Below are 23,497 nucleotides of genomic sequence, written 5' to 3' on the forward strand. Positions count from 1 at the left end.
AATTGTTTCCAGGTAGTTAATCAGGTTGCAGACAGATAGTGTAATAACAAATATAGACTTTTATGGAAATTATTTTCCAAAATCGAAATGCTCTTTAAAAAATGTCGCCTGCTGTGTTGTCATGTTCAAAAGTGTCTCTGTTTTCCCTCCATAGCATGAGAAGGTACAATCTGATACATCTGGCACAAAGTGGAAATAAGCCATCAAACACTGGGATTAAAATGGCTTTTCAGATTGTCTCTAGGCAGGGGGAATAAGTAGTGACAAACAGGGCTGTGCATCATTATATCAAATGAAAGAAAGTAGATTTGATGTAATAGACCAGCATGCACCTGAAAAAAATGGTAACTGGATAAGGTACGCGTTTGTACACCAGCTGGTCTGTGTCGGTGTGTTTTGTACAGCGGTAACAGGAGAGTTACAGGAGTACTGTAAATACTAATCCCAAGTGTAAAGAATGACCTTTTTGCAATCGCTGTGTCAAATCAATCGAACAGCATAAATGTCCCCTGATCTGATTTCATGGCGAGTGTTTACCGCGCTGGAAATCAGCAGAGGTCACTCATGCGTCATGTGTCCTCATTAAGTGTCCATTTTGACAGAATTATGAAGATTATAGCTGCTGACCCGGGTGTGCACTTTTGATCTGGTGGCTAATTGCCCTACTTGGTGAGTTATGAACACAAAAAAACAGAAACACTCATGTTTACTATAACAATCTGGATGAGGCTGCTGTGAACATAGCAGCAAACCCAAACTCAGAGTGTCTTAAAACAGAGATCAGATCTACATCTACTGACTTATGTATATTCATGAGAGAGTGAATGCCGCATTGAATGCTATCTGCCATTGAATTATTAATCATTATTTATCAAATGAGGAAGGTTTGAAGTTTTTCCGTGTCAAATTTGTTCCACGTGTCCCTCATGGCTGCCGGCTCTTGATGGGTCCGTCTATCACGACCGCTTCTGCTTTTCATCCTCCCTCATCGAGCCTGTCGAGCTGGCCTGACACTTCACACGCAGCGACTGTACTGTACATGTCACTATCATGTCAGCCCAGCAGCCCTCAGAGGACGACAACAGCGTTTATTTCCTCCCCTTCCACACACAGAAAATAGTGTCAGTCATGTTCACTGAGTGGGTGACACACTGCATGAGGCAGAAACTGGAGCTAGGATCTAGGCTATCCTGGCTTAGCCTTCCAGTGGGCACTGACAGATGTGCTATTTAATACCAGAGCTGGCAGCACCTCCAGTTGGAGTGAATATAAACTGGCTCGCTGTGTTCCAGGAGGGAGCATTCATCGCCGCTGTAAAGTACGTCACATGCAAGCTCACATCTTTATGTTTGAGTTTAATGTACACTTCTTGTCATTTCACATCTTTTTTTTCTTGATAATAGAGTTTCAGTTGGAGCACGCAATCTATCTTCAGACTCCAGAGGCTGCTTTGCTTACGATTGGCTAGAAGGTTCGTCCTTCTGCTTTGCCAATATTTAAGATATTTATCAAGTAGCCAGTGCAAGCAAACTTCTCCCATGATGAGAGTCCAGCCCTGAATGGATAAACACGAGAGCAAATCTGGCACACCAGCTGTTCCAGCCTCTCAAATCACTCACTTTGAAGACACTGAGCTTCCCGTCCTCCTTGGCTGAATCAGAGAGCACAAGTGTTACCATGCAGATGTTCACGCCACCAAAAACTGTCGTAAAAACTGCAGCAGGGAACATATTCAGTGGCTTCCACCTTAGTGGTGTACAGTATGTAGGTTAAGTGCTTTCTGTGTGCGGGGGAAGAAAAAAATGCTCCTTTTTTGTGCCAATGTTTTGTTGATAATCAAATCTTTGTTCATCCCTCTCTGTGTCCAAATGAAAATGCTCCCTGCATGAAATTAGATTTACAAGCACTACCACTGAATGTTAGCAGAAAATTAACTTCAGGTAGGATTTCTTACCGAAATGAAAATGAGACAATACAAAAACTGAGCTTTCCATGTGTGTCATACCGCTTTTTCTTTTTTTTATTTTACTTCAATCATTTGTTCAAAGATACCTAATAAGAGCTTTACTGCCATGCATCAATATGGTCGTGTTCACTTCTTGCAGTACTTTAACCTAAGAAGTTGGTTTGCTCTGTTGTGCGTGTAAGAAACAACAGTCTGCTTATTTAACAGCTTCGAGACTTCATTCATCGAAGGCATGTTGATTTCAAAATAATGTTTCCCCATCGCCGGCTTTAATAAAAACACTTGTGTCTAATGAGCTGCATTTTGCCCCGCAGTTTGTCTCGTGGCTTTGTATGAAAGGCTTTTCATTTGCACGTCAGCTAACTGCTTTTCAGTGTGCTTTTCTTTTAGCGCTATTTCTTCACTTGTAATCAATCTTTGTATTATTCTAATAAAATGCAAAAAGCCCTAGCATCCATTGTGAATTCTAATGCGCACTAATGGCTTGTACCATATGTGCAAAACAGCTTGCAGAAGTGAGTCGATTCCCAGTAGCATCACGGAAGACAAACGGATGTCTGCGCTGGAATTAGTAATTGAGAGAATGAAAGATGTGTTCATTTGTGGCTCAAAAGTTTCTCTTTCACGCTGCCGTGAAAGGTTTCTTTCCTCTTTTTTCATTTTTTATCAGATATCGGTCGCATATACAGAAATGTGCTGTTTATAAATAGAAAGTGTTGGCAGTGGCTCAGATGCTAGCGGTACTAATTATGCACCTGTATTTTCTTAATCTAATGTTAGCGCTGTGTGTGTTTATCCTTTGACTGGCTAACCTCTCCAATGCATCTAAGTTTAATAGAACATTATAGGTTCTCATTAGGATCTGACAGGGACACTTAGGAGTCCACTTGGGAGATAAACAGCAGCGTGCAACAGAGGGAAGAAAAGCTGTTAGTACATCCATGAATTTTTTAAAAAGTTGTGGAAAGTTAAAGTACCTTTCAGCAATGCAGTTAATTAACAAAGCGCAAATAGAAAGTGGGAAAAGGGGCAAAAGTTTGGTCCAGCAAGAGGTGGAAGACGTGTAGGAGCACAAGCACTGCAATGTGGTGTCTGCTGGAGCAGGGTGCTAACAGGGTGCTAATGAAATGCAAATTTACAAAGATCTGAGTTTGCTTACATCTGCCCATAACTCTTTAGGGTGTTAGAGCGTGTATTCAGTTTAAACAAAACTATAATTGAAAAGAAATCATGTTTAAAACCTTTTATGGGTAGTTTCTGATTAACAATAAAGATTGGATTGCAAACATTGGAACTGTAATCTAATAACAGCAAAACTACAAGACCAAGCATGGTTGTACACACTTTTAAGTAGAAAAGTTACCAGCCTGCATAATCTAGTCAAAGCATCATACCCTCATCTTAAATGCATTATGAGGGGTTTTATGATGTACGAAAACACTCTGATAAATGCACTAGTGATCATATGGCATGTAATGCTCTGAGTTGCTGTTGGAAAGAGGGGAGAAAATAAAGGAGAGGAGGGAGGGGGAAGAGAGAGAGCGAGAGAGAGAGAGATCTAGGGAGGCTTAAGCTTATGCAGTGATTGGTAGGGATTGCAATGTCCAATGAGACTCTTAAAGCGGCTTTAAAAATCTGTTTTATCACAATTTCTCAATTTTTATCGTTTTATCCCCACAAATCAGCCTGCCTTCATTCCCTGGAAATGGTCATCTAAGGCAGTTATAGGCTTTACACAAATGCCTTTGTGATGTGCTTTTTCTTCTTCATTATCAAGTTGGAAATCTAGATTGCCTGCTTCTTGTTTGCCTCACTGTACATGAAAATTGGGTCCCCCAATTTTTTTTAGCAGAAAGCCAAAAGAGAAAGTAATACTTCCACCATGACAAGAAAGCCACTGAGCATTAAAGCACTGCTCACGTTGTAATATAAACCCATCAAGTCCTTTACCCCTCACTGATTTAATCCTAAATGTTTAATAGGCTATTTTACTCACTGCTGTGACACCCTCTCCTGCAAGTAAGACACATGTGCTCGTGTTACCCTCACTGGATCGCTGTATCACTGTGGAATAAGATGTAAGTCACAAATGAGGACATTTATGTATTATTTAGGTTTTTAGAAGATGCGTTAATCTTTAACGGCATTGCTGAGAGTAGGCCCACCTCCATTCAGTAATATGTACACAGGATGGAGAGTTCAGTCTAATAATTTGTTTTCAGCTGTTACAGTGAAAGCCAAAGGTTCTTTATGTTAATTCATTGCACTTTGACATGCGCTAATCTTGAACTCATTTCTCACGTTCCTTCTTTTTTTAAAAATTTAAAAACAAGCAAACTAACCACTTCGTTTTCACCTACCTTGTGTAATGACTGCTGTAATTGTTGCAAAGACTATCTGTAAGATCCTCCAGCTCTGCCAGTGCGTGCTCATTTTGGCACCCGGCGCTGCACGCTTTTCCAGGCAAGTTCCCTGCGTCCGTGCGGTTGGGTTTTGCTTCAGTAGGTTATGAAGGGGGTCCTTTCATCCATTCCTGCAGTTCGGAGGCTTTCCATAATCACACCTGTGCGAGTATACGTGGTAGTGTAATCCGTATTGCTGGTAAGATGGAAAGCGCATCGAGGTCTGTTCAAGTCCCGGCTGTGCGTAAAAGTTGTGCGTAACGATCCTTGCGGGGCTCTTAGTGTCCGATCACAAGACGTGGGGCTCTTGAGGTGAAACCGTGTGACTGAGAAAGCTACGTTTGGATCATTAATACCCTTCTAAACGAATTATCTCGACAAGTCGCTCAGATTGAGTCGGTCTCCCAGTCTGCCGTCGCGGCTGGGACTCTGCGGTGTTAAACGGTTGAAAGCAGATCACTGACTGTCTTGTGCGCAATCCTCAGGGTACTAAACTCATCATCTGTCACTGTTCACTCGCTCAGGAAGCCACGTCCAGTACGCAGCTGGTAGGATTAACCCTGCCTTGCGTTTGATTGTAATGTCAGAAATGATCATAGGTGCCGGATTTCTGATCACTTAATCTGCTTCAGTCCATGATGACCCACGCTCAACATTCAGTAAAGCTACTACAGTCTGTTTGTGTTTTGGAAGCTAACTGTCCAAATCTCATTAGTGAAAATAAACAAACACAAGGGATACATGGGAATTCACGTGGACCAGTATTTGATTTGAATTCTTTTTTTTCTTTAATAATTGTTCTCCTTCGATTGAAGTGGTTATTTATATTTGTGTTTTTTTCCCTTAAATTAAATATTCATTGTTAGTTATTATAAAATATAAATGCTGAAGTAGAAAAGTAACCTTGGCCTCAATCGCGATTTTAAAAAAAATATCCACAGCGCAATTTCACTCAATTGTCTGCCATGTGTTACAAACGTACTGAAATCAGCAAAGTTGTTTCTTCTTTACTCTCCAAATCAAGGATGATTTTCTATACAGTGTCTGAAGGCATCGCAACCTTTTCAGACATCGGCTGGTTGAGTGCAGGTTATAATCAGTTTAAACTCTGCCAGGATGTAGCCGACTCATTAGGACCTGACTTCATCACACTTATGTCATTATTATTGTTCTTTTAAAGTGTAGAGAGGAAAGTTCTCTGATTCTCAGTGTGAAACTTGGAAACTTTCACTGCTTTTTTTTTTTTTTAATATTGTCCATCAAGAGCATAATAAATTCCAATAGTCATCAAACTCATCAGGTGGATTTTTAGTGCCCTCTTATGGTAAAGATGAGCTTCTCTGTAAGTAATCAAAGGTGAGGCACTAGCTATAGCTTGCAGCCCAGTTGCATCAGAAATGAGCAGGTTTTCCACTTATTTTACTTCATTTATTCATCGGGTGACCTGATGAACAGAAGACCAGAATGCATGTATCCAGTGGCTTTAAATGCAAATGCTCCACCAGAGTGACATTAACAGTTGTGTAGGGCTCTTGTTTTTGCACAAACCAAGATTACAATAGCTGTTAGTCATCTTTCAGAAACACAAGCATGAACATACATTAATACCGCTGCAGTAGAACTCAGAGCACACTGACTTATTTTAAGAAAAAAAGTTACTTGTTTGTGTCTTGTAGTTAGAGCCTACAGACTTGTTTAGCTAAGTGTAATAGGGCTTTATTGACTAATAAAGAGGATTAACCAACATATCAACACACAGAGTGTGTGACCAAAGCTCACGGTATCTGGAGACAGGAGGAAGTTGCCACGAGCTACTGCTGCGAGCATATTTGAGCTCCTCCCTAGCACTGCAGCACTGTGATAAGCAGCAACAGCAGCAGCAGCATCTGTATGTTGGGGTTGCTCCAGTACGCTGTAGCGCTGCCAGAGGATAATTTAGATCCTTTCCCATTTACCTGCTCCTCACACACAGAGACATAGCAGCTACACTATGTTTTGTATTGAGAAAGACTGAGAAGAAGTATGCCCTCCCCCAAGCGCAGTGCACGTTCAAACACACACAAATGCAGGACTGGAAATTGTATGAAAATTAATAATTGTCATAAATCCATGCAAATGTTTCATCAGGTTGAACAGACCTTAATAGCTGCAAGTAAACAGAATTTTGCCTGCTATGTAAATTAGATATTTTGATTCGAGGTACTGGCAGCTAAATGGTTGAGTAATTTCCCAGGCAAATTTTAATTAAAATAGCAGACGCTTGCTGTTATAAGGAAACAGCCGTCTTTGTCACCTGATGTTGCGCGGAAGGCCAATCACTTGACACACACGCGTGTCACACACTCGCCCGTCATTTTACATGACGTTAAGCTGCGAAACAATAAATAAATAAATAAAAACTGTGACCTTGTGGACTTCCGCAAGAGATTCTAGGAAGGCTCCAAGGGGTGTTTTAAGATGCAGAAAGAACATATGGTGAAACCTGTCAAGAATATGGTATGAACACTTACAGGACAGAGAAACATCACAGGCCCCCGGATATGCAAGTTAGGAGATTGACATAGATGGATGTCGCGGAAGAAATATGCTAGAGTGGGGAGAGTGGCCATAAGCTTATGATAGATGTGAGTGCCACAAGGAAGGGAATGTGTTTTCAATGTACATCATCCTTCTGCTTGACAGATAGAGGTAACGTCTGCCGAGGTGCATTTAGCCACACATAACGCTCTAATGTTCCCATTCTCATTTTCACTGTGAACACAGAGTGTGCGCTAGAATTTACATATCGTTACAATAACATTTTTTGCGAAACATTAAAGGTTGAACATGTGCAGTCACATGGAACTTTTCTGCGTCTGTGGACTGTAGACCTTTCTGCTGGACTGGGTTTTTTTTGCACATTAATAGCTTATACTTTGTCATTTTTTTGATAATAATATATTTGTGGAAGTTGATAATCCTTCAATGAATATTCATGTGCTTTTTTTCTGGCTTTTTAACAGTTTTACTGGTGTTGTGGTTAAAGGGGTTTTTGCACAATTTTCGGTAATTCATACCGCCACTGGCCACTTCGTTATTGCAGCTATTTAATTATTTGTTAAGGAAAATATCTAATCAGGCAATTACATGGCAGCAACTTAATACATTTAAGCTTGCAAGCATGGTCCAAAAAGGAAAAAAATGTACAGTGAGCATCAGTTCTCTGGGAGGAAATACTTAATTCAAGCTGATAAGAAAGCAGCAGTTACTCAAATACCACTTGTTACAACAAAAGTATGCAGAAGAGCATCTCTGAATGCACACCTTGAACCTTGAAGGAGATAAGCTACAGCAGCAGAAGACCACACCAGATGACACTCGCGCCAGCTCAGAACAGGAAACTGAGGCTGCAATTCAAATAGGCTCACCAAAATTGGACAGCAAGAGGCTGGAAAAACATCGCCTAGTCTGACAAGCCTCAATTTCTTCAGCAACATTCAGATGGTAGGATCACAATTTGGTGTAAACAACACAAAAGCACAAATCCATCCTGCCTTGTATCAAGAGTTCAGGCCGCTGGTGTAATGGTGTGGAGCATATACAGTATATTGAAGACACACCTGGGGCCCCTTAGTATCAACTGACCATTGCTGAAACAACGCACCTACCTGAGTATTGTTGCTGACCATGTCCGTCCTTTATGACCTCAGTGCATCCATCTGCTGAGGGTTGCTTCCAGCAGGATAGTGCGCCGTGTCACGAAGCTCAAATCATCTCAAACTGGTTTCTTAAACATGACAATGTTGGGTCCAGTGATGATTTCTCAAATGGCTTCCACAGGCCCATTAAAGGGTGGCTGTGGCTCAGGTGGTAGAGCTGGTCGCCTACCAATCGGAAGGTGGATCGATCCCGGCTCCTCCTGTCCATGTGTTGAAAAATCATTGGGCAAGATATTGAACCATGAGTGGGGGCCTCAATGTCTTGTGCGAGTGTGTGAGTAATAGATAAAACCACTGTATGATTATGTGTGTGACTGAGTAGTAGAAAGAGCTTTGAGTGCTCAAATTGAGCAGAACGGTGCTGTATGCATACCAGTCCATTTACCATTTACTACATTCAGCACATCTCAATCCAACAAAGCACCTTTGGGATGTAGCGGAACAGGCGTTTTCATCGTGGATGTGCAGCCGACAAATCTGCAGCAGCTGTGTGATGCTGTCATGTCAGCATGGACCAAATTTGTGAGGAGTGTTTCCTTGCACTTTGTTGAATCTGTGCCAAAATTAAGGACCTTGTGAAAGGTCCACTCGGGTACTGGCAAGGTTGTAGCTAATAAAATGACTGGTGAGTGAATATTTGTCTTGTTAGTTAATAACGGTTAACATTGGCCGATTTAAGTGCAGTCATTGTGATGCAGCGGAAATACTAGGCAACCACAGGTGTTCCTAATGACATCCTGTCCTTTAAGGTGTAAAGCCATAATTAATGTGATTAGTAACACCTCAGTTGACATAGTTTGAGTGAAAAAGGAAACTGTGAAGAGGATTTATTGACACCACTTGCATATCTGTTAACAAACTTCAAATGTAAACAACTGTGGCCCAGTTTCAGCTTCCATACACATAAACAAAAATAAATCAATAATAATAATAATATTAAATAATTAATATATTGTATTCAACAGGTGCATTATCAAACAATATGTATAGGTTATTTTCTTCCAGAAACACAAAAGTAGCAAAAAAGACAAGCCAAGTGTTAAGATGAGAACTCAGACATGTTTTATAGATGCCAGCTCTATAAAACATCCACGAATTGCTTTGCTGCTTTCAATAAAGGATTTCTAAACACTTCATAATATTGGCCTTGTGAGAAACTTATTAAAGCTTCTCTGCAATTGAGAGACTTTAACACCTTTGTAAAGAAATTCCATCCAGAGAAGAAGAAGTTATAACTCTGAGAGAGCTGAGTACTAACGCTGTGCCAGTGTTCCCTCGTGCTGGGGACTGGGACTGATCTCCATATTTATCCTGAAGTTATCTTGGCCACAACTAGCTTCAAAGTTGGCTTTCATGCAAGCTCTGCGGTGTTGATAGGTTTTGACTAATTGACAGTTATTTTGAGTTAACAAGTGTTGACATTTCTCACATTTCTCATCCGATAAATCAACACCTTTGCAGACAGAGCTCGTTATTCAATCTGCTGAGGTGTTTAATTAGTCCAAAGAAAACTGGCAACATGTTGATTTTTAATAACTCATTATTTATTTCATTTTTTTTAGATGTAGAAAAGAGATCATTTTCCTACTCAGCAGGAAGCAGGTTAGGGGCTGTTCAGCAGAGACCTTGGGCTTTTTGCAGGTGGCTGTGGCTATAACTGAACACAGGAACAAGCAGCTCTCTAAAATGTCAGTGTAATTTGACTAAGAGCAGGAATGAAAATCTGACAAGTCAAACTACACCCTCCTATGCTTCAGTCTTCTTAAAACTGTGTCACTCACGTCATCGCTTCACGTGACTACAGTTAGGGGTACTCCCACACAGAGTGGGTTCTGTAAAGCCACACTTTTTCATCCTATACAGCAAACCTTCAAAACCTGCAGTGACTAACAACAACTAAAGCACACGTTCCCATTATATTCAACAATGGATTTTATTTTTTATAAAAACCCACAGGCAAATCCTTAATTTGCCGGAGGCTTTGTCCTATTAAATGACAACAAAAATGGCATCTGCATGTCCTTAACAGACGGGAGATGACTGGAGGCTTTTTTTGTTGTGACATGCATGTATAGTTTCCGCTGCACTCCCACACAAGCTGCGTCTCTCCAAACATTAATGACAAATGTGTAAAAGTTATGAGGTACAACGCAGAGACCTGAGCAAACACAAGCTCAGATGTGCTCAAATACGCCCAGGAGCCTGATCTTTCGTCAACCCCCAGGGTCCTAGAGGCACACAGTTTAGCTCTGCAGTGTCACCCAGAGGTAGCTGGAAAAACATGGCTATGCAAATGATTATTCAGCTTTAATGACAGCAACACAAATATGAATGGCCTGCCAATGGTCTTGAATAGATTTGTGATTTGCAATTTTATATTTGGACCACTGCTTTATTTGAACAGTACACATCAGTGCGGATTGGGTTTTTTTCTCAAAGTCTTTTGCAAGGGAAATGCTGTCTGCAGCTTCCTAATCTAGCCCAAACTGGGCCATGAGAGACAGCTCTCCATGTTTGGGTTGAATACCCCCAGGCAGCCGAAGACGAGTTTGTTCAGCCTAATCTCTGCTGTGTGATGTGTGACTTCTTCCTCTGCTGTCGTACTCATGTAATCTGCTGTTTGTGCCGCTTTAAGTCCGGGGAGTAGCAACGGGTTGAAGCGGGAAGACTACATGATGGGAACTGTCATCTCTGCCCCATCGATGGGTGCTGCCAGTATCCTGCTAATCCCTGGAGTAATCCCACCACCACAACAGAGAAATCAAGCGCACCAAGGCAGGCAGGCAGGACAGGGCACTGCAATATTCCAAACAGCCAGTGCATGCTTTAGCACTCACACACACACACACAATGTGCACATATGCAAACAGTGTTAACACAGTGACAGCAGGCGCTTTACATAAAAATTGGCTGTCACGCTTGACGATTGGATCGATGTTTTCATGTCTCAGCTAATAACAAACAAAAAAAAGAAGTGTATGAAGCAGCTAAGGACTGTTTGCTGTTTGACTGAAACAGACTCACATCCCTGTTAGGAAAAAAAATGACTCGACTGTATGATTGAGATCTGTGGCACATTTCTACGCTGCCATATTGTTTCCTGACCTCCTGAAGTGATCCAAAGGGAGAAATCCCGTCACAGTCATCGGAAATGATTCAAGCACAAACACTCTGAACGATCAAACTGTCTTTTTCAGTTTTCATTTTGTTTTCAAGCTCGTGGCGGTGGTTCTGTGAAAGCAGAGGATCACGAGGATCACTCAACCGAGACAAAAAAAAAAAAAAACTGATGTCACTTTCCCGTGCCATCTCACAGCTGTCTAAAACAGCACAGAACCCAGATGTTTGGCTGCTTCTCACTGCGATGCAAACATTTCTTCCTTGTTATATTTGCTTTGCTCCTTCTCTAATGAGGGGACTTTGATGTCTTTGCTGGAGGCCATCTTAGCAGGTCTCAGAGAGATGTCTTAGCGATAACAACATAAAGCGACCATAAAGCCTTGACTTCTAAAGGTTTGCTTCCCTGTTAAAGGCGAAAGAAGACGCATTTTAAGCAAATATCACACAGCTACAAAGTTCATTAGTTGGAAACTATTTGTCTTTTAGTAATGGGATCATTTGTTTCCTGTTTAGTAACGGAGTAAGCAAGGAGGTTGTTGAGTAAATAAAAATCACTGATGCAATAATCGGGCCTTTAATTAAGCTGCCTACCTCATAAAAGATACATCAGCATCCACTCTTTTGTCTCATTCATCTATCATTTATTTTCATTTTTTGCAGCACGGCTCCATAAACTGTGCCAGGTCATTTTCTAGTACAATTCATGCTCCCAAAACTAGCTGTATGGGAAGTTTTTTTTGGATAATCTTCGATATTTTGTGAAACAATGAAATTGATATTTGCTTTTGAATGTGTTGCTGTTTAGACTGAACTACTGTCCTACTGTGATTTCTCCTCCAGCAGTGTCACAGGGGCAATTCAAAGGTGGCAGTACTTTGATGTCTGAGTTACTGCTATATATTAACACAGAAACTTAGTAAATTAAACTTTAATGTTGAACACAGACATTTCTGCCAGCATCATTAAATATACCATTTTTTATTTGATTGTTTTTTCTGGGGGGAAAACAGAGTTGCTGTCCTCGGAGCGTCATTGTAAATTTAACTGTATAATGTTAAATAATTTAAAATGAAACTGAATGCTCTTGTGCATTTGTAGATGCAAAACAATAGATTTTTAGATTTAGAAAAATGGGCTCACCCTCATACGCCTCAAAGTGGTTTGGTCCATTTCTTAACCTTACTTTGCAAACTCTGCAGAGAGGAATGTAAAGCAAAGCACATGCGGGACATTGTTTTCTTTTTCTTTGTTTGATTTTAACTTCTACCACTTACATAATAAAACTTATTTATGGTTGTAACCAGATTGCATTTTGTTAGCACCATTATCTCCCAGTTGAATCATGTGCTTCAATGCAGCCGCCACATTGTTACCGGGGCAGCAACATCTGCCGTTGCATTGTTTATGTTTATAGCAAGCTGAATTAAGCCAATTTTCAAGTGGTCTGGTATTTTATCCTCTCCTCTCGCACATTTTTCTTGGTTCCTCTGTGCCTGTTGTGCCAAAAATACAAACAATACTGACACATTTATAATACAGAAATGCCTGGAAAGACCTTTTCAGTGTTTTCAGATGTAAAGGAAAACTTCCAAGAATAATATAATGGATTATAAAGGAACGGGGTTGTTCTTTATGGCAGCATCACCGGCTCCATGACAGCTCCAGTGGATTAAATAGTCACTACAATACAGTTTGTGTGACAGCTGTAGAGGTCAGACAAGGGGACTAGACAGACTCTTCTATCTGATGCTGGCAGGCTGAGAGGGCCTTGACCTAAATTTAATATGTTTGCCAAAAGGACATGTACATACTCAGTATGAGGAGGTTGTTGGCTGTGCACTTTAACAGTAAAAGAGAAGCAAAACTTGATGATAAAGTGATGCCTGTAATGGTAAGAGTGAACGAAAGGGCAAACATGACAGGTTATATAGGTGCAAGGACAATTAAGTACAACGCAGGTGTGCTGCAAAGATATTAATCCAGCTGGAGAGTGGCCCATAAATGCCACCCAAAGGACCGATGAGGCTGATGAGGTTGATGGAGGGGTCAACGTGACTGAACTGCAACACCCCATTGGTTGAACATTAAGGTCATGAGGTGGACCTTCAGAGAATCAGATTGTCAAGGATGAGAAGTGCCGGAGGCAACGTTCAATAAAACATGAGAGCAATCTTCTCACCACGAGTAAAAGTACTCAGCTGTTCAACTCCGGCCAGCCCAAACAGATTTCCCCTGTGGGCCAAAAGCACTGCAGCTGCTCGTTCACCACGGCTGGCAATCCACGCTGCCATCAAATCGACAGCCATTGGCAGAAATAGTGCTGGAAATTGGTCAAACTATCACACAGTATCTGACCTCTGACAAAGCTTATCTTGCACATGAAAACGTATGGAGCTGGAATCATAGTGTCTGTCTGCTCCAGCTCCTCTTTCTGCCTCATTAGTTGCTGATATTGGATAGGTTATCTCAGCTTCCAGCACATTTTAGGGTTGCAGCTGGCTCACCTTATCCTGAAACTGCAGCAGTGGAAAGGTTACATTTTTGTGGCAATATCACACCCCAAACTTTTTTTTTCTTTTTTGAATATCAGGATTAGATATGCGCTCACTGCTTCTCCTGAAAGTTTCCTGTGTAGCAATTAAGGTGTGTCAGTGATGGCTACATCCTGAGATGGTTCCATAGTGAAGGCTGCCTGCTACAGGGCATGAAATGAGGAGGAGACAGATGATAAGCTTCTCTCTCATGCTCTGGGGAGCACAGTCAGTCATGATGGGATGAATCATGATGGGCAGGAGTCTCTGAGTAAGAAAGTATGTTTTACAACCACAATATGGTCAGACACGCTCATTGGGTTCTTGGAGTACTGGAAGCAAGAAAATCCTCAGAAATGATCTGTGACTAAAGTACAGATGCAGTTTGTTTTCCTTTTCTGAACAATACCCCTTAATTAGATCTGAGATGTACACATGTATTTGTTTCAGTTTAGATTTAATTCACTGACGTAAACGGGCATAGCTGCCTAAAATCAGTACAAGTACAGCAGACTGTAAATATCGAACTTACAAGTCTTCCCTTCAGCATTCTTAAAGACACTCTGAAAGACCAGAGGGGGCTGCACATCTTAAGCCCAATTTCCTTTCACTGATAGAGTGCCAGGTTCTAGGAATTACCTGGCAAAGCGTGATCAGGTCCAGAGGATTAGCAAGAATATTCTCTTCCAGAAGTCAGAGAACTTTTTTCATCTCCAGAGGGTGGTTTAGGAAAAGGCCAACGAGTGGATGTCGGAGCTCAACTTTAATTTATGTATATTTCTTTTCAAGCAAACTCACAACAGCATGACATGCAGTCTGAGCAGTTAGTCAGCCATGTTATTAGATTTTTTCTTCTTCTTCTTCCTGGAGACGATGGTGTGCACATGAGAAGTTCTAGAACAGGCAACATGTCAATTTAACAGGAAGTGAACGAGGAGATACGACATTCTGGGATATTTAATCATGCTGTGTCATACAAATGATCAGGTGAAATGCGTGAATGACTAAATATTCAATCAGAAAAGCTGCTGCGGTGCAGCTGTGCTGCCATCTAGTGCTTCGATGCTGCAACTCGCTGCTTGGTGCCGGGTGGGCTTGCAGCGGGGACATAAAGCTGGACTGCAGTCCTTTATCTCTTATTATGAATGTGTGTGAGTGCCTGTCACTGAGGATTGGGCAGATATGTGCTTTTTTACTCAAAGCATCTTCTAGTGTCAAGGAGCTGCACATGTCTCTAGCAAGGAGAATCCCAGAGAGAATCCACATTTCCACACTCCATATTTAACTCCACAGAGTGTCTGTGTAGGACTTGAAATTTTATTCCACCTCCCTAATATATTAAAATTACAGTTACATGAACATTTACAGTGGAAGTACTCTCTACCAAGAAAAGATCGATAAAAATACTGATCATATAGAAAGGTTCACTGATGAAAAAGCTAAATAAGATGAGAAATGGTCTTTTTGACTTTCTTGCAGTGACTGATGCTACCGCGAGTTAGCATAGCTTAACTTAAGACTGCAGACCGGGAAAATAGATATCCTGGTTCAGTCTAAAGCTGACTACAACTATAACACAAAATCTAAATAAATTAACCAACAGGAGATTAAATAATAATGGATGTGCAGTTGTTTGGAAAAGTCATGTTCTAAGGTCTTCTAGTTATGTGAGGCGAGAGTAAGTGTGCTTTGCACAGATAAAACAGTTCAGCTCTGGGAAACCCTCAGGGCGCCTCGGGTTAAAATTTCAGTCATGAAGCACAATATCTCCTTCTTGTGCCCAGACAGAGGCCTTCATCTTCATCTACTAGAGCTATCTACAAATAAAACTTGAATGGCTGCAATTAACGTAAGACACCTCAAATGTGAAAAGAATTTGAAATCATATTTTGCCTGTTAATTTGTCAGTAAATATGACCTCTACAAACCGCATTCACTGCTGCTGTAGGCTTCAGACATCAGCAGGAGCCTGCATATGATAAAAGTCATCATTAGCCCCTAACTTTGCCTTAAGGTAACAACCTTCCATAATTGAACAGTGTGTACTCTCTGAGAATCACACAATTTGAATCTCTTTCTAGGTCACATAACAAGCTACCAAAGAAAACTACACATGCTCAGTTACAGTGCCAAAAGTGGAAGCAATCCTTTTGGACCTAGAGTCGGAATTTCTTTCATCACTTCAGGTGATACAGATGTCACCTTGAGTTTTGTTATTGCTCTGCTGTCCTCCACGGGCGGCCGTTGTACTGTGGCTCCACTCCGTGATTGACTGTGTATGCACCAGACGAGCCGCACCAGGACAGAGCCACTTATCACTCCGGGAGCAATGGATGACCCGGGAACAGAGATGCAGCCCGGACCACGCACTGTGTCATCTGTCTGCCAGCTGCCTGGGTGAACCAGAGGATGAGGAGATGAGCGGAACTGAGATTTAGAGCCGGCCCTTCCTCACATTATCTCCCTCACACCATTGCTCATGATGCTACATTTCCTGGAGCTAAGAGCCACTGGAAGAGACTTTACAACTGGGGGATAATGGGGCAGCTGAAAGATGAGGAGAGCCGTGTAACACCATCGGGTCCGTGCTGTTATCGGTGTATTTCTAATTAAAATTAGACTCCCGCTTTGCATATTTGTCAAGCTCAATAAGTTTGCTCGGAATTGGTCTTGTCAGCACTGACGCAAGGGCATATCGACAGCTGTGCACCACTGCCAGCTTGATAAATGTCAGAACATTTATTCTCAAGGAAAGGAGATTACAGTTTGATCATAAACGTTCCCTTCACCCTTATCCTCAACCTCTTCTGTTCCACAGTGTAAGATTATTAAAGCTGTGAGTGCATCGATGGATGACCATGCCAGGGGATTAAATCATTTGCCACGAAATAAATGTACATCTGATCAAACAAGGAAAACTCAGCTACAGCATTTGTACATAAAATACGAGCTCTTTCCATAATTGTCTGCGTGTGCGGTTCAGTCAGCTGTTCAGTCTGCTGTTTGTGAGGCAGCGAGCCACACAGAGAGACACATCTTTGCATCCAGGGAGAGCACAGGGAGAAATGGTACATTCAGTGGAGCTGACAGGTACCTACCTCTGATTCAGTGTGATTTATTTCCACATAGAGCCCGGACGTGGCCAGTGCATCGGCAGGTCAATTTGGTTTGGGTAGAAGAAGAGTTCTCTGATTGATAGAGAGAGGGCCAGCCATGTTCTCTACGCTTGGCTCCCCCTCCATCAGGGCCCCTGCTATGGCCGATTAATCCTAAACACACAGAGTAGAGGCTCAGGCAGGGATTTTGTGTGCATTTGTGTGAGCCTCCATCTCCAACCTAACACTGGCTTTTCCTGGAATTAAACTGTTTCATGGTAGGTTTTGGAACTGGACTTTTACAGACAAATATTTCTGGTATTTACATTACCCGCATTAGTTGCAGAAATTATAATTATCCAGATACTGGTGTCGCCACTAGATGGCAACATCTGCTTAATTAAAATTGTGTTTCTATTACTGTAAAACAGATGAGTTAAACCAATATTATCTTAATGAGTTATTTGGTATGTCAGAAAGTCCTAATCATAATTAAACATAAACCAGCCTTTCACTTGAGGACTATTTTAAATGTCTAATTTCCCATCAAATCACTGTTGCCCAACTCTTTCAGGAAACCTTCATTTGCCTTAATTCATATAGGCTACTTCTACATGGAAACCACATCAGATAATTGAACGTTATCAAACCTTTATTGTTTGAAATCGCTACCCTTCCATTAACCTTTAGCAGCTAACACCATGAAATACTATCTTAGCAGTTTTACCCACATTAAGGTCACAATTCTTTACATTTTTATATGTTTTTTTCTAACTCTTTCCAGCATATATTCATTACCTTTATCTCTTCTTTTTAAGCAGCTGCCCATTGCTTTTATCAACGAGTTTAGCATGCCATTTAACCGTTTTAGCTAGCTATTGCTGCTAACCAGCAATAGCTTTTAGCTATTAGCCTCTTTAAAAGTTTTCTTACATATTCATACAAATTCCTCCATTGTTTTTTAATACCTTTATTGAGTGCCTCTCTGCTCACTTTAAAGCTTTTCACTTGTGTATTGTCAAAACATGATCTTCAGTCATATTTTGGCTAGCTTATATAGATATGTTCTTAAAGTGCACTCCACCATCTTTTCCCTGTAAGAAGCACAGTATGGCCTACCCTTGTTTGTTTACATTTCCAATTTCATGTGGCTTTCATATATGCAATCAATAAAACAAAATCATTTCCTTTTTTCCCCACCAGACTACTCTGTAGTCTCAAACGCAGGCAAACGAAGGAGAGCAAATTGCCGCTGACTCTCCTCTTTATCAGTCAAAACAGCATAGCCAGGCTGCTCCCTGTAGTTCACTTCAATCCCTCTCTCTTGGTGCCTCCTCTCAGTGCACACCCTAAGCCTGGGTGTGTTGGATGAGACTTAACAGACCCTACGCCCCTCACAACTTCAAGGCGCAGTATGGTCAAAGTGCTGCCTGATGTCCCACTGACCCAGCCCACCTCTGAGTATCCGTCCAAGGTCTCTCTTTTTGTGTGACTCCCCCCAACCTGCCCGCTTTTTATCCCTTTATCCAGGCATGAGATCAGAATTCCAGATCAGGATTAGGGTCAGCGTCGGGATCAGTTGTATCATATATCTACTGAAGCATCTCTCTTTCTCCTCTCTGGCTTTGCTCATCCACCAAAAGATGTTTTATCTTGTGTTCTCCTCTCTCCTGGAGATGAGTGACACATCAGAGATAGCCTTCAACTAATCCTATCCTTTATGCTCTATGAAAGGAAGTTGCGAGCATGTAGCCCTTTCACACTTTATTTGTTGTCATTTGAAATCATGCTTAATGTCATGCTCAGCTTCAGATGGGGAGCTCTGTGCCTTTTTAAATTTCACTCAGTCTGTGATGCACCGCTCAGAAACAGGGGAAACTTAAACATCAAAGCGAAACAAGAATTCTTCCAGTCAAACTGTTGGTTATTGTTGGAGCTGCTCCAGGAAAATAGCTGATGATGTGTTGGCTGCGTGCCCTTCAAAGCCCACATTGTCTTTGGTTGGGGAATTTTAAGTCTCATCATTAAAAAAAAACTGGAATCAGACAAATCATAATATATAACAGGCAGTGATCACCTTTTTTCTTTTCTATTGACATAAAGAATGATATACCTGTGTCTGGGTACTGATACATTTCTTTAGTTAAATGTAAGTCATCTTAACTGAAACTGTAGTCACTAAAATCCTGCACTTGTCAGCTGTGTGTGCCCATTTCTCCAGCAGGTGGTGCTGCAGAGCTGGCAATCCCACTGAAAGCAGCTCAGGTGAAGTTTTAGACTGTAAGACCCATCCCCAGACCTTTACCTGACCTCCCCTTCCTCTCTCCTGCACACACCTTGTCAGCAGGCTGGGCCTTATCTCTCTCTGACTGAACTAAGCCATTGAGTGCACACTTGACCTTGTCATTATCTTGTACCTGGCTTTGTTTCCACTCTCATTTCTCCCTTTTGTGTGCCCACTGTCTTTCCCTTTCCGCACTATTTGAACAAAGATAAGAGCAGAGTCTATTTACTAGCTCAACAACCCCTCCCGTATACACCCAGACACATTTTGTTTATGAAAGAAGCCTTGTGATATTTCAAAGAGAGGCACTGACCATGACCTTGTGTGGTGGTTTGAGGTTACCAGTCAGCACCACTAAGTCGTTTTCCTCTCATTTGCAATGCAGAGGAAGGAGAGAAGATCAAACTTTTTATGTGAAGTACAAAGAGTATTTAATACTGTAAATGGGCGCTCTTCCTGTTAAATGTTAAACACAAACTTCACAGAGTGAATTAACTCGGGCTATAAAGAAAGGAAGGAAGAGGAAGAAGACTTAGGCCATTAATCTTGACATTTATGTGCAAAATGAAGCCTAAATAATAAGAAAAACATAATTTGCAGGGGACAGTAACAGCCCCTGCTTCGTCATCAAAGCCTCCAATGTCCCTATGTCCTCACAAAATGTCAGTACTGTGCAAAACTACAAAGGAAACTCCAGCAACAAGTGTTTACTGCTGTTAACCTTAATTCAAATGCACTATGCTTTACCAGTGTCCAATAGTCAATATAAGACAGCTGGAATAAACTAAGATTCACCTAAATGACATAGCATTTAGGGGTTTTTCTGTTAATAACATTGTAACCTGTAACCATACTCTGAGTCAGTTTTACTTATATCACAACAACAGTCGGCTAAGATGTGATTCAGCCAATGGGTGGCTCCTTGGCTTACTTCATCTATGTCAGTATGAAGCTGTTAAATCACTTACCGTACAGTATGTCTAAAGGAGCATGACATTTTAGAAAATAGACTTAACCATTTTCTTTCTAAGAGTTAAATCAGACAATAGCACTACTGTATTTGTCTTTCTCATACGGGGGAAATTGTTTAATTTTAATGGAGAGAGACAGAATGTCAACCAACAAAAACCCAAAAACAAATTACTTAAAAGTTAAAAACTGTTTTCCGTTTAAGTGAGTGAAATAAGTATTTGATCTCCAAGCAAAACATGACTTAGTCCTTAGTACCCTAGTTGTACGTTTCTTGTAGTTGGTCACCAGTTGGGCCATTCCTCTTTACAGAAACTCTGTAAATCCTTTAGGTTTGCGACTGTGCAACTGGAAGATTCAGCTCCCACCACAGATTTTCAAAAGGAATAGGGTCCGCAGGCCACTCCATGACCTCAGTGTGCTTCTTCTTTATCTTTTCTTTCGCTGCCTTGCCGATAGGTTTAGAGTCACTGTTGTTCTGTAAAACCAATCCACAACCCGTCTTCAGCGTTCTGGCTGAGGGAAGGAGGTTCTCATCTGAGATTGTACAGTACATCGCCCCGTCCACCGGACCCTCAATATCCTGAAGTTGTCCTGTACCGTTAGCAGAAACACAGCCCCAAAGCATAATGTTTCCTCTCCTGTGTTTGACTGTTGGGTTGATGATCCCAGGGCAAACTAAGCTTTTCTCTTCCTCTAAACACGGCGAGTCGAGTTGATGCCAAAACGCTCCATTTTAGTTTTATCTGACCACTTCACATTCCCCATTCTCATTTACATGTTCACTGGTAAACTGAAGACACCTGACTGAGAGCAGTTGATGATCATTTTATATTTCTTCTATTTCTGTACAATTACACCATGAGTTGTCACCTTCTCACCAAGCTTCTTGTTGATGTCTTGGAGCCTGTTCTAGCATTGTGCAGGTCTACAATCTTTATCTTGATGTTCTCTGACAGCTCTTTGGTCCTGTCCATGGTGATGAAGATGGAATGGAAGAAACTGATTCTATGGACTTTTTAATAGGTAGCATTATTCTTGTGGGAATACTACATGATGATTTAGAAACACAGAAATAATATAAGTGGTTATAAATTTAAAAAACAATGGTCTTGTTTCATATTCCTTTAGTGTTATATATGTGTTTATCATACATTTTCCCCTAGTAGCTACAAAATCCTGAGCACCAAGGATGAAATACACATGTAGAAGACAATTAACAGACTGTAACTGTATCAGACAGACAGTCTTATGTTAAGGTAAAGGTAAGTTTAACACACTGAGCAGTAGATATTGTCTACTTTTGTCACATAATGTCTTCACTGTATTATTCTTACAAGGAATAAAATGATGGAAAACTGTGATCATCGTCAAATAGCTCATTCTGACCAAAACTGACTGATGTGGTCGAGTTTCAAAGTCGCCTTCAGAATTATAATACATATGCTATCCATAGAACAAGCCTTAATATATCTGTCCATCAAAAAGTTCACTGACAGCATGAGGAGAGATGGTGCTCGCCTTTGATTCTAATGCTAAGAGCATAATTTATGTAAGATGTTTGAATGGCTTTTTGAGTAAGAATAGATTAAAGGAAGTTTCATGTTTGAGGAGCCAAAAAAAAAAGTGCCTGCAAAGCAGTGTTTTTAAAACTCCTGGGGCTGCAAGGGGGTTGATGAATGAGCCGGGTGCAAACGGTGATTAACTCAAGCCATTTCTAACATCTCTTACAATACAGTTTGCCAATCACAGCTATCCCTTGAGTTTTCCTCTTTTCTGTAAATATGAAAGACCTTGTCCTGACAGTGACTTCAAACGTGGCAGCAGCGGGCCCCATACCAGGCCATGGTGACTCCTTCAGCCCTTCCTCTCCACACATCAAACCCCAGCTGACAAAAGCAGCTCTAGGTGGCATAATGAGACGCACTGCTCCTTTCAACTATGTGTGAAGTGTGACATTCTCTGTCTTCTTGTATCGTGTGTTGACACTGCAGCCTGTGTGTGAGGAGCTGACCGGATGGTACAGAGAGCCTTCCACCTTTTAGACCCCAGCTGCTGAGTGCCGCATCGCAGATCACCGAGTTCCTTAGGTCAACAGCCAGAGTCGCGCACACAAGGACGCGCCTGACACAAAAGCGGAGGAGAGATGCTTTGGTGTGGCCCTTCCCACTCCAGCTTCCTCAAGATTGTTTCATCTGCGTCCAGAGGAAGGTCTGCAGACTAAAACATCAACTCATAAGTTGTGTTCTCAGTGTTCACAAAGCCTTTTAGGAGAGGCGGCACTGGTGACCTGTAAAACAGTTTTATGCACATGTGCACCCTATCACCCTGCCTTGTGACTGACTCTCCAGTATTTTTTGGAGGCGATGAAGGCTATTATCGGTGGATTAGCAGAAACTAAGATGGTAGGGGCGTGCTCACAGTATTGGAACATGCCGGCCTCATTCTCCCTCAGCTATATCCTGTGTATTACCCTTCTCCACTGGGCAGTAGATAAGGTCCAATGGAGAAACAGAAGCTCTGCAATCGAAATCAAAACTGCACCTCTCATGTGACTGCTATGCTAGAGCCAAAGGTACTTAGCAGGTTTAGTAACCTGAAAGAGCCCTGCATGCTTCCATCCAGGAGGGAAACCTGGGGCTCTGGATCTAAATACATAAAGCAGCAACATGTCACAGCACAGCCAAAAAAACAAGAACTGGTTTCTGCTCCCTAGAGGAAACCGCACAACAGCTGCATTCACATCCATCCACCATTAATCCCAATTCATAGCATAATACATTTGGACAGGTGGATTGATAATCTAACATGTCTTCCCTTTTTTTTTCACGATTATTATTCTGTTCCTCTCACTTTTCAAATAGTTTACTTTAAGCCCGAGGGTGTGAGCCATCGTGTTTTCTATGGCTGCCGAATTACCTCAGAGCGCGCATTGCCTAGCTCGCTGCCAGAGAGGGAGGCGAGTATTGTTTTCATGACAGAGATCAATGGGTGGGTGAATGTGCTTTAATTCTGCAGGAGCTCCTCTCCCAGGCTAATAAATGCAAGCCTCCCCGCTGACTGAGCTGTCGTGCTGAGCCCAGCGGGGGTCAGCCTTTTTGTGTTCCTGTGCCCAAATTATGGAACCATCAATACACTCCCTGGAACCAGTCAATAGAAACCCGCTTTGTGGCCGAGGGGAGACCAACTTCAAGGCCGATAAAAAAAAGAAGAAGAAGAAGAGAAAAAACTAAGCTCTGACAGATTTAAATAAGATCAGGATGAGAACTTGATATGTTATACTTTTAAAATTTTGGAGTTACTTGTGCAACAGTTAATGGATTCATCCGGCTAAACCTGTTTGCGTGCTGAACATTTTCTTAAATGCTTGTTTACATTCCGCGAGTTCTTTAGTCGTCTGAGGTGGGCAGTTCACCCTGTCCATAAAAATCA

General features: G+C 41.5%; 1 protein-coding gene and 1 long non-coding RNA gene across 3 annotated transcripts in view; one reads left to right on the forward strand and one right to left on the reverse strand.

Moving 5' to 3' along the window:
* Positions 1-23,497, reverse strand: part of LOC116323493 (transmembrane protein 132D) — a 53,609-nt gene that overhangs the window by 24,959 nt on the left and 5,153 nt on the right. Inside the window, exon 1 of one of the 2 annotated variants that reach the window (XM_039620538.1) lies at positions 4,327-4,518. The exons of the other annotated variant lie outside the window; for it this stretch is intronic. Within the exon in view, the coding sequence (XP_039476472.1) occupies positions 4,327-4,399 (73 nt within the window). The 5' untranslated portion in view covers positions 4,400-4,518. Of the gene's footprint in view, positions 1-4,326; positions 4,519-23,497 lie in introns of those variants that run through there. 2 annotated transcript variants of the gene reach the window in all.
* LOC120443009 lies at positions 606-1,422 on the forward strand. Its single transcript, XR_005615059.1, has 3 exons — positions 606-669; positions 994-1,318; positions 1,404-1,422. It is a non-coding gene; the product is annotated as an uncharacterized LOC120443009 (long non-coding RNA).

This window comes from Oreochromis aureus, linkage group 12 (assembly GCF_013358895.1).
Source record: "Oreochromis aureus strain Israel breed Guangdong linkage group 12, ZZ_aureus, whole genome shotgun sequence".
In the NCBI taxonomy this organism is placed as follows: domain Eukaryota; kingdom Metazoa; phylum Chordata; class Actinopteri; order Cichliformes; family Cichlidae; genus Oreochromis; species Oreochromis aureus.